This window comes from Chaetura pelagica, unplaced genomic scaffold (genome assembly GCF_000747805.2).
Source record: "Chaetura pelagica isolate M959 unplaced genomic scaffold, ChaPel_1.0 scaffold455, whole genome shotgun sequence".
NCBI lineage: Eukaryota > Metazoa > Chordata > Aves > Apodiformes > Apodidae > Chaetura > Chaetura pelagica.
Window position 1 is genome coordinate 2,317,439 of NW_009953483.1, and position 12,439 is coordinate 2,329,877.

Consider the following 12,439-nt stretch of genomic DNA (forward strand, 5'->3'; position numbering starts at 1 on the left):
TTCCTGCTGCAGATGCCTCTCAGGAATTGGTGTTTGATTATTGATGCTCCCTCTTCATTCTTGGTGAGCTGTTATGAAAAGCCCCTGCCCCACCACTGCTCCTTTGAGGCTTGCTGGTATGCTGTGTGCATCACGCACTGGGAAGTCAAGAGTATTGTGATGAAGTTGTTTTTATTCATTTATATATTTATATATATATATATATATAAAATTTTCAATTGTCTTGATGAATACATCGAAGGAAAGAATGAAAGAACAGGGGAATAAAAGGAAAGCTGTTAGAACGCAATAAAGAGGAGCTGAAACGATGGCTCATTCAATCACTCAAAGTCAGATATAACCATGGTTATAGGGCTTCTCTGTGTCACTGCTTTAGAGAAGCCATTGTCAGGACCCACCGAGGAGGAAAATCCAGTTAATCTGGTGAGCCTGCTGTGTGTAAAGCTCCAGGGAGTAGCATTCAGCTCACTAAGTCAATGAACCAAGGTCAGAAATTTAGCTGCTGGTGTCATTTGAAGTAGTAAAGTTTAATAATGCTTTTTGAAGACATCAGTGTTGTCAGACTTTGTTCAGGTCCTACAGCCTTTGGTAGCTTGAAAGTGATGATTAAGCTTTCAAAATAGTCCCCTACCTGTTGGCAACATATTTTTGAACTGTAAGATCTAAGCTTTACATATTTCTCAGTCAAAATTTGATTATTATTACAATTAAGAATGCTGTGCATTCATTGTTTAAAAGCACCAAAACCATACAACGTAACATCTTCCCTTAACATGTTCATATACTATGAAAAAGTTGTAAGATTCTATTTCAAATAAAATAATTCATCTCCATGTGTTACAAATCTTCAGTGAAATTATTTTTCTCCGTATCTCTTAATCTTCTAGTAAGCATAAAGTTGCAGTTTGCACCTCTTTGTTCAAGGAAAAACATTACTGATATGGACATGTGCATTGGCCAAGGAGGACCTGAGAAAATATGTGAAAGGCAGCCATGGTGGTGATGATCCAAACATCCACTCCCTGCCCAGATTCTTCTGGGTACCCGTTGCTTAGTCACATCTTGCAGGACTGAGCAAAAGAGGTTTGCACAGCAGCAACCACTGCCAGCTTAACTGCACACAGGGCAAACTGAAACAGTGCATGGCCAAAGACAGCTGGGACCTACTTATTTTGGAAGTGGGGGAGGTTGGATTAGATGATCTTTCCAACCCATAAGATTCTGTGAAGAAAAGCTAATAAAAGAAATTTACTGATACCAAGTATTGCCCATCACAGGATTTCATGTCACCTGTGTTTCAAAAAACACCTGATGAAAATGCTGGTGCTTATAGCTACACCTGCCTGAGTTTCCTCCCTCCCAACTTTCCCTCACCTCTAAAAGAACTAGCAGTGTTAACACTCCAAACAAGACACAGAGGCTTTTTAATGCTCCACAAACATCAGCCTCAGGGGGGTAATCAGCTTCGTGGATCCCTGTTAATCTTGTCTACGCTTCTGTTCCAATCATTTTATATTCTGGGAAAGCTATAAAATTGCTGCATCTGAGACTAAGCTAAAAATAATTATGAGTTATTTCTTCAGCGGTAACTGTGGCTGGTTTGGACCGATGACTTGAGGTACAGACTACATGCAAAAATGTTCATCAGCTATTCTTAAGATAATTTATTAAGTCTGCGTTTTTTCCAAGGCACTGATTAGCTCAGGGACTCATGTCATGGAGAATTCATCACATAAACTTACTCTCTTTCCGCCATGAATTTGATGAGGCCTGAGTTGCTGATGGGATTAAAAAACTTTCTCCATGGCTACACATTTCTTTTCTTGAGATGAGTTTTGGATCCTCTGTTGCTCTCTCTGCACCTTTTTGCCATCTTTTGGAAATATCAACCATTAGAAAAATTTTGCAGCTTCTGTATCACTTAGTAGTGCTATTAAGTGTACCAGTGACGTCAATGCCTAGTTAACACTGCTCATTCTTTGGCTTAAATTAATTCCATACTAACCAGAGATAATGATGATCTCAGTAGGAGTCAGAGTTGTAACCCATCCAATGTTGCCAGTGCCCAGGAAACACACAGGGACTCCTTCAGCTGTGTTGCACAACAATATTTGTCCTAGCAAACTCCTCCAACATCCTTTGCTGAGCACCTTCCAACTCCATTTGTTCTGTTGGTCCATGAAAACATCTTAAATTTCTACTTGCATATCTAGTCATAATGTTTCGATGAAGGCGAGTAACTTCTAAAAAAATTCGTCCTAATACCATTCTTCCCTAACTTCACATACTTCAATAGGTTATCAACAACATCAGAGAGGAAATTGGCCAAGTAGTTGATGGACTGACAGCATCTGCCTCATTAGCACTGACTGCATTTACCTAGTGCTCTCAAACTTTTCAAACAAAGCTTCAACACCCACACGATACTTCATAGTCATGTACATACAGGTCTTAATGAGCTACCTTGAAAATCATGACTGTCAGTTGTTTCATATGATTACTAACTTATGCATATAATTACCACCTTACTTAACTATTTTGAGAGTATATTTCATTGTACATCCTGTTCTGTGAATCTCTTCAGCTGATTACTTCTCCATTGCCTGCTACGCCAAGATTCTCCCAAAAGAAGGTAGAGATGCAATTTAAAGACACTTGACATCATCAGTTGTCTGTAAAACTCTGCTTAAAACCATTTTAAACATCTGCTCTTTTGGTTAAATTATTTTCATCTTTGTCTCTTGCACTGAGTAATCTACACATAGTAGATTCATGCAACAACTTTGGGAACATGGCAAGTATCACTTACCTTCATGAATTTTACGTTTTGTTTTTCAGATCTGATCTCCATCTTAGGACAGCTGCACTTCTTGGATCTTTTCTTCATTGGCTTGCTTGTAACTTCAGAGGTGCAAGCAGACTTGCTATGAGGTTGTTATTATCTTTGGATTAATAAAGATATTTTACTAATGGATGCAAATGGCTCTTAGTATGCACCACTTTCTATTTCAGATTATTTAATTTTAGATAATAATTCTCACCATCTTCTAAAATTTTATTTTTATTATCTTCACATTTAATATTCACATAGTAACAATTTTCACACACACAAAAAAGTAATAGCCACTGCCTTTCTAGTGATGACAGCATGGATGCTGGCCACTGCAGATTTTGCAGTGATATCTCTGAACAGGAATGATCTACACTAATGCATCAGTGCATGAGTTTTGTTCTTACTTCTTCTGAAGTAAAATATATTCTGTCTCACATGTGGCTGAACCACCCCTGACAGCTTCACTGCCTTCCTAGAAGCCTCTCCTTTCTCAGTTGCTGTTGCCTTGCTCTTTGGACAGCTTTTTCACCATGAACATCCTGCAGTACTTATCATGACACTCAGTGTGATGCATTTTACTCTCACTTGAGTTTTCCATAGTCTCCAGAAGTGGAATCTAATAATGGATTCTGGCTCTCTGAAGGATGCTTTCTCGATTTATGGCCTGTGAGGACACTTCATTGGCTTCTGGAATTTCTGAAGTTTATAGCAGAACTTCCAGTGTGCATTATACCTACCCCATGGTTTTTGGAAGGATGTCCATGATTTTTTTTTTCTACACTCACCAATATGTTCTGTTGATTGCATCCAGTTAAAATCTGCTAAAACATGATTTTTAAAATAAAGTGCAGATAGAATTACTAGTATCATATAGATAGGAATACTAGCAGTGGATCTATGAACAAAACTGGAATGCTGGGTTTAGTGACTCTCTAAGCCATACAAACAAAGCCTGTCAAAATTAATGTTTGCTACCTCAGATTATACTGGCTACCACAGCAGCTCAAGGAGAAAAATCTGAAGGTATATTCATAGATACGATGAAAACAAGGATGCTTCTCTTATTAGAAAGCACCATAAAATGAGACAGAGAAGTCACTTAGAAGTCAAATAAAAATTACATGACTTCTGAAGATAAGACTCTGCATTTGGCTGTCTCTGTGTGAGGCAATTAGAAGACTCCAAAATGTTTAAATCATCTTTAGTATATTGCTTTTGCTGTAACTGCTTCCTATAGACCCTTGTCTAAAATAAATGTTTTCTCAGATCACAAAAAAAGTGAAAAAGTCCTAGAAGGCTTTGAAAGAAAAGGGAAGAAATTAATCTCACCAAAACTATGCAACCAAGGCAATAAAGATACTGCTGTTTTAAGAGAGAGGACTATCAACACAGTGCAATGAGAAAGAACAAAGTAGAATTCCTTACTGCAGTTCAAATTTAACTTTCCTCTTTATCCACAGGGAAGTGAGAAAGAAAAAAAAAGTGGAGCATTTGGAAAGGATAAAAATACCAGGAGATGCAACAAAGCAAAACACTGCCCCAGATGCCTAAGTTTTCCTTTGATCAAACAAAATGAGATTTGAAATGTGTCTGTTTTAAACAGAACAGAAAATGAGAATATGCAAATATGCAGCTATAATGCATGAGGAGCAAGATGAAAGGTCTGAGATGAATCTTGATTGGTATGAAGTGCTCCAGTTTTTTTTTTCCTAATCTCAAACAATTCCCTCACAACTAGGTAAAAAGTCTCTCCTGAGACTGTTCCATTAAGATTGCCTAATGAAAGCTGACTGCCATTGAAAAAAAATAGCAGTCAGTAAAGACTGCTATGGTATTATTAATAGTTACTTTGATTATAATGCCAATAAAAACTGGAATATGCCATTGACCAGAAAACACCACCAACAAATAATCACTCTTGGTGAAAAAGCTCATGATCTAGCCAGTAGTTATTAAATAATTTATACAAGCATAAGTGTATGTATAACTGTTGTATTCCCAGTTTCTTTTTAAAAAATCCTTGCTTAAATATTGTTCTCTCACTATCTGCACATGTCCTTCTGATCTCTAATAGTAACAAATAATGTCATAATTTCTGCATTTAAGCAGAATTTGAATTTCACCTGCATACTTATCTAGAGCTAAGGCAGATTTCATTAATATTGGCAGACCCTCAGCACTCATTCCCTGAGCATTGCTGATGCTAGAAGAGGACTTCTTGCTGTTGCAGTGTGAAGTTGTTTGGGAATCCTCCCCTTTCTCCTCATTCCCAGAGGCTGACACTCCAGGTTTAAGCTTGTTTTAGAAATGCTGGCATATGAATGGTGACACTGGTTCACAGTGAGAATCCATATATAAGCCCAGTGTTTTGTCTTCTACAATAGCAGATTCCTTGGGAAAAGCAAGAACAGAGGAAATTCACATAGTATTTTCCCTAGTACTCTCCCAGCCCCTGGCTATTTTCAACTCAGGAAACTTTCTGCCCCTGTTGTAGTTCAGTCTCACAGTGAATTGCTCCTTCACACCTTTTTCCAGTCTTCCCTTCTTTTGTTTGTTATCCTACCACACTGTTATTTCACTTTTCATTTTATAGCTCCTAGTTTTTCTGCAGGAAGACATCAACAGAAAATCTTTATTCACCTTTCCATGTTGCTTCTCTTATGGTGGCTCTTTAGCAATCCCCTTAAGCTATCTCTTTTCCAGGCTAGATTCCTAGCTTTCACTGTTATTCCTCACATAGAAGTTGATTTATGCCTTTGATCATCCTTGTTCCCCTGTTGTAAATCTTCTCTAGATCTAACCTCCCTTTTCTAAAACAAGGGGACCAGTACTGCACACTATGCAAAGGGTGGTGACTGACCATTTTACACATTAACCCTGTATTGTCTGCTTTGCTGTCAATTATTTTCCCAAACATTACTAATATTTTATTTTCTTCTTTTGACTGCTGCTGAGCACCAACCTGATCTTCTCAGAGAGCAAGCTGTGGAGCTCTTCTGAGCAGTACAGGTCACTTCAGAGGCCAGTACTGCAAATGTGAAGTTAGAACTGTTTTATTTTCCCATGTATATCACTTAGCATTTACCTATACTGAATTTCACCTGCCATTTTATTGCCAAGTTTCGTAAAGATTTTCTGTGACTCTGGACAATTGGCCATTGCTTTCACTATTTTGAATAACCTCATAACAACCACAATAATCGTTCAATGATTCTATATCAGCAATAAAATTTGTAGCTCTAATGTTCAAATTCTTTTCAAGGCCACCCATGATTACAGTGAACAGGTAAGGATCCAGCACAGACCCCTGCAAAACTCCACTGGTAGCCTGGGTCCCTTATGAAGATCCATGCCAGGATTTTCTCATTCGTGCCATAGCAGGGATGTTTATTACACAAGGTAAGGTACTTTAATACCTTTTTTTTTTTTTTTTTTTTTTCCCTCAGCCCACAGAATGATTATTTTAGTTAAAAACCAGAGAATAAACACTGGTCATCACAGCATTTTATTCTGTTATTAAGGATGACAGGACAGAATCCCTTGTGGGAATGTTAAAGTTTCCAGTATATCAATGACAAAATGAGAAGTACCACAGACCCCAGTGGTGATTTCCTTAAAAAAGTAAAGCAAGCAGAGGAGAAATAGCACAAGAATCAGCTCATATCCAGGCAGATAGAAACATTATTACCACAAAATCTTTGCCATCCATCCTCCCATATGAATTATACAAAGTATAGTGGGCTGATGCACATATCAAGCTCAGTGGAACTTGTGGATACAGTTACAGAAAAAAGAAAGCATAACTGCATCTGGCTATTTGTTACTCAGGTCGTTTCAGTGCAGATTTGTCATCCGCTTTCAAAGTATTTAAGGTGCTTGACAAGATGCAGAATGCAACAAAAACAAGTGAGGAATTTTCTAGTCTGCAAAATTTTATTAAGCAACAGCTGGACAACTCTTACAACTCCAAATCATCAAGGAAAAATAGGGCAATCAGTCCATCTCTCAGTCATGTAGACAGTAAAGAATTTGGACAAACCACATTTTTATAGGGAAACCAACAACGCTTTCTAGGCACCTCCTGCAAAACCTATGACACAAGATACATAAAAGGAGAAGCAGATCAGGGTAGTTTTAAAGTACAATGGAAACCAGCTGTATTCCATGGTATACTGAGGGGGGGAAAAAAAAAAAAAAGAAAACTCAAGATTCAAAGCATATATTTAAAAAATAGTATAGATACGTAAAAGTACACATTTGTGTACCAAATTTTCAAAAGCCTTAAGAAAAACATGCTGGGCTTGCTAGCTTAAGAATGCATGCACCTGCATGACTATAAGCTCATTAAACAAAAACAAAAAAAAACAAAGAAAAAAAATCCAAAATCATGTTCAAAGTTATAGTACCAAAATAATGCATTTATAAACAAATGCAACTCCCCTTCTTCTTTAGGAAACACTACAGTGCCTTTTCAATCCATGCTATTCTGCAACACCATATATTTTATCTACAATAAACAACGAGATACTGAACAGACCTTTCCCCAAATGTACAACACACAAAAAGAAAAAGCAGTGAATGCAGAAATAGTGAAACAAAAGGAAACAAAAGGAAAATGTGTATCAAGCCAACAAAAGAAACAAAAGGAAAATTAGGAAAGTTCTGAACAAACAGCTTGAAACAACACAGGTAGGAATTAAAAGCCGAGCACTATTCCAATGCAATACTTGAAACTTGGGCGTCCACACGCTGCTCAAAAAGGTTTCTCTTTGATTATTACTTTAATCTTAATCCATACCTTAAACCATCTACTTGGCCAGTAAAATAAACATTCCACAAATAGAGAACATTTGTGTGGATTCAGAATTGCTGAATCAGATCACATTTTAAAATCTGTAATAATGTAAACTGGAAGGCAAAGCTTAAGAAAAAACTGGCAGGCTTTAACCACTGATTTTAATTTTTTTTACAATGTAATTTTTCAATTGAACACTCTGGAGAAGTAAGTATTTGGTGTTTTCATTTATTTAAGTCTCACAAAATCGTGTTTTATTCCTGCAGTCAGCTCTGGGTCAGCAAACACCTGCACTTGCACAGTGCTCCACAACAACCAGTTTGCCTTGAAGCACAATTTTCTCAATACAGATCTGTTTGCAAAATGAAAAGTTCAGCGGTGAAGTTTTTAATTTTCTTAGCAATAATTGCTTCACTGAATCCTATTTCAGTATTTTATTTGGATAACTGCTTTTGTCTTAAACATCTAATTTTCTGAATGCAGCAACAATCCAACTGCCCAAAGAAATTATCCCGATACATCTTCAGAGGTATCAGGCAACATGCAAAGCTGAGTCTTTCAATCTTAGAACTCCTCTGCAGGGTATTTTTATAAGAAAATTAAATAAATACAAAGATAAAATAATTCATCTAGCCCGCTGTTCACAAGTAGTAACTAATCTTATTCCTTCAAGAATGGTGCATGTAAATTCCAATCCTGCAAGGAAGACTGTGGTGCCTACCTACTGACTGCTCCTTAGGGTAGAAGAGCTCTAAATCGGCATTTGCTGATGGAGGATTGTGCTTGTCTTAAGTGAAGGGACTTAAACATTAAAAAAAATCTGTCTACCAGAATTTTTCCATTTTTGTCAGCAGAGTGGTAACATTTGCTGGCTTATACTGGGGAAACCATAATACCAATTGCTAAACAACATAAACAGCTTGTGATGGAATCCTAGAAATGGAAATAAAAGGCAAAACCCTAAATGATTTTACTTCTATGACTCTTCAGGAGGGTTCTACAGAACTGTCAATATAGTTGTTGGTAAATGCTTTATGATTTTCTTCAGTGGATATATGGGTCATATAAGTCATTTGGGTTGGATTCTACTCTCTTATGTATCTCAGTGTAACCATGTAGTGAGGCTAGAAGTTGGCCCCCTGCCAGCATGTCACACTTGGACTTAGTGGCCTGGAATGGTCTAGGCTCTGCAGGAATGTGCAATTTCCAAACTTGCTCTGGGAAACACTTTCTTTAAAGCTAATGAAAACTCACTCTGTCTTCTGTCCCCTTTCTCTCACTCAAATCAGTTTTTTGCATGTATTGCTCTCTTCATATGAGGATTTAAACTTTCTGACAGGTAACAGGGCACCAGTATAACTTAGGATCACACACACCAGGCTGCAAAAAGCAAATGCACAGAAATTTGTCTGAGGCAACAAACAGGCAAGAAGACACATAATGAAAAACCTGGACCTATGGAAAGTCTAGTTTCAAGACTCCAGCCAAGTCAGGTATCTCTGACACCTGTATTCCTTTGTGCATCTTCCTAAAAGCTGGTGAGAGGCATGTGGAATTGCTTTACTTGAGTTTGCATAACTGAAAGTTTATCTAACTGAGGTGAACCTGTGTGCAGATTTACTGATATCCAGGCAGCCCATGGCACATGTTACTGTTACCTCTGGAACAAGAGCAAAAACATTAACATGATAATTCCTTTTTTGCCTCTTTCATCCTCCTTCTCCTCGTAGTTTCTTAGGGTGATGCAGAAACATGACATCCTTGCTGTTTCAAGCTAAAACTTCCCGCTCCATGAATGGCGCACTTCATACCAATTTTTAGAGTCTGTTAGGAGCTCTATTTTGAGGATATCAGCCATATTTTTTCAAAAGAATCAGGTCCTCTGTTACATCCCTTTGCAGCTCCAAATGGCCACCACAGCCATTGGCTTTCTCTGCAGCTGCATGCTACTCTTGGAGCAGACCTTGAAGGACAGGTGGAGGAACACCTGCTCCAGCAGGGCTCTGATGGAGTGTCTGGAAGAGGTGAAGCTGCTGCACGCAGCGACAGGGCTTGGCTCCACCAGCTCTGTGCAGCATCAGCTCAGACATCAGCAGCACCATGGCTGTGCTAGAATCAGCTGAGGGCAGCTGAAGCAGTGCTACTAATCCTGAGCAGAGGAAAATGCGTCTACTGCTACACTATTCCTTGTGCCTCCACTAGCTTCCTCCAAGCTAAGTTGCTTGTACCCCTGCATAGCACTGAATAACACCATTGCCAAACCCTACTTAAATATGCAATGAACTTCTTACAAACCAAGCCTGCATCATTACACCCTCTTTTATTATATAAGCCACCTCATTTTATATTTCAAGGAAAAGCAGTGTACTAAGAAGATGGAAAACAAATCAAGCCTTGCACTTCTAAAACCACTCCCAACTGAAATATAGTTATGCACACAGGAGAAAATCAGTGGAGGACAGATTTCTGCAAGCCCCAAAGAAGTAATCCACCTTCTTTGTAGTCTACACAGTCCTCCATAGCAAACTCACTGTGTTCAGCTGCCAAAAAATATTTTTGCCTGCCTGCATTATGAATTTGCATACTATCCAGCAAAAACAGGTCTTCCTGTATGCATTTTTAACTTTGCAGCAAAACATACTGCTAGCAATTACTTACAAAGATGCTCTTTAAATATAAATTAGAAAGTGTGTATAACTCACTGATACATAGTAATAAAATAATCCCTAAATCACTTAATACATTACACAAGATAAATAACTTGTCTTTTGGACATTAACAGAAAGTTTGCATTAAATTATCTTTAAAAATCATTCAAAACTCCCTCAAAAAAACTAAACCAAAGCCAACAAAAAAAACCAACAATAAAAAACATAAAACCCCTAGACTGTCACAATTATTGCACAACTAAAAATAAAAATAAAAAGCTTTGGAAAAAACATACTTAACTACTGGGAACTACTGTAGTTATTAAAAACCCTAGATACTTCTGAACACTTTGCTACATTCTTCCTAGAAGAACTTAGTTATCTACAGAAAACCTGGTTTTACTAATGAAATATAAAATATAACACCCACCTTTTGGCTGAATGGAATAGCCATCTTCAGGATTTAATTATTAGGGAGACTTTTACATTTGTTTCCTATATTGTATCTCAATGAAAAAGAAAACAACTGTCACTTTCACTTGCTCTTTGCATAATTTAGGATCCAGTTGCACACTCAAGACATTTACATAATTCCCATTCCTTTCATTAATATTCTATATATTTGAGAGTATTTTTTCTTTCTAATGCTGGGTATTCTCTATGCCATTAAAATCCTCTATTAAAGGGATCATGTTGAATCATTTTCAAGAAAATAAAAGGCTGTCTTATCCTATAGTATTTTCTGACAATGATGTAGGAAATTTATTTTGCTATTTTTGTTGGGCATTTATTTTCCTAATTTATTATAATTATTCATTGAGCTTTGCTGAGGCAGGAACCATGTCTCTTCTATGCCAAGGCTCTTTGTAAGTGCAATCAGGAGGATACAATCATGACCTGGGCCACCAAGTTACTAGCTCTGCTACATCTTGTGTTGGGTTTAATTTTTTGGTTCTCCATTAGCATAAAACTGCTGATATGTGGGAAAAATTGACAACAAACCAAGTGAAAAGGTACGTTGTTCCCAGGAAGGCTAAAGAAAGCATGCAGAAGTCCTTCTGCTTTGATTAGATTTTGTTCAGAAACAGATATTCATGTTGTTTCCATGTAATAAGACCTTTGGCTTCAAACTAAAGGTGATGTTCCTTCCAGCTGCAGATTTCTAACGTGGCTGAGTGGCCAAGCACGTTTCTTCTGCTACACTGCTCAGCCTGTGTGTGCCTGTTACACTGCAATTAGGGTACAACGGATCAGCATAGACCTTAGGGCAGGTGAGGACCCCCAGTCAACTTTCCTCCTTGTGTACTGGAATTAGTGGATGGCGTGTAACTCAACAGAGGGCTTAATAGGGTTTCCTCCACAAAAATCTGAGGGAAACACTTCCATTGATTTTAAAGAGACCGAAACCAAATCCATTTCAATTCCTCTCCTCTGTTCCACAGACATGATACATACAGGTACTCAAACTGCTGAATAAATCATGCACATGAAAACAAATACAAACGGGCACAGAAAACTGATGGAAATTCAACAATATTAAGTAATTAAGGCAAACAATCTGCTGGATGCCAAGGGGAATGCTGTGCCTGACCACTCCCACACGGAAGCCAATGCTGCTGAGCTTTGGGATAAAATAGGCATGGTACTCTCTACTTCCCTCCTCTGCTTGATCTTTCCAAGGAAACCATCTTGCAGGTGGCTCTTCCTGGACTTACTGTGTGGGACATAACCTGTGGATTATCTACCTTATCATCTCCTTTGGCAACTCTCTAAAACTCCTCTCTGATTGGCATCACTCCCTGTGCTATACAGCTCTAGAAGCAGAGCAGAAGTTAGAAGCTCACCGCATGTTGGTAACTTCCTACTACGGCACATTCTTCTGTGCTTTGTTCCTCTAGGATGAATCAACACATCTGTCCTACCATTAGGTTTTAAGAAAAGCAGAGAGCAAATCATGCCTATTCATCTTCAGTTATATCAAACTTTTCAAGTAAGAAGTGAAATGGTGGATGAGACAAGGACAAAGCAGCCATCGACACCTCAGCCAACATCCCTTTCTCAGTGTGCCTTTCACTTCAAAAGAGTAATTTCTGAAGGAAATCTGCAGGTATGTTTTAAAATCTAATGTCCAAATAATTACATGAATAGTTTTGGGGTTTGTGT

General features: G+C 38.0%; 1 protein-coding gene across 1 annotated transcript in view; it reads right to left on the bottom strand.

Annotated features, from left to right (window-relative positions):
• The window catches only part of TMEM181 (transmembrane protein 181), a 49,549-nt gene extending 37,424 nt beyond the window's left edge, over positions 1–12,125 (bottom strand). Inside the window, exon 1 of the mRNA XM_009998557.1 lies at positions 12,121–12,125. Coding sequence (XP_009996859.1) covers positions 12,121–12,125 — 5 coding nt within the window. The remainder of the gene's footprint in view (positions 1–12,120) is intronic.
• Positions 12,126–12,439: the final 314 nt, after the last annotated feature.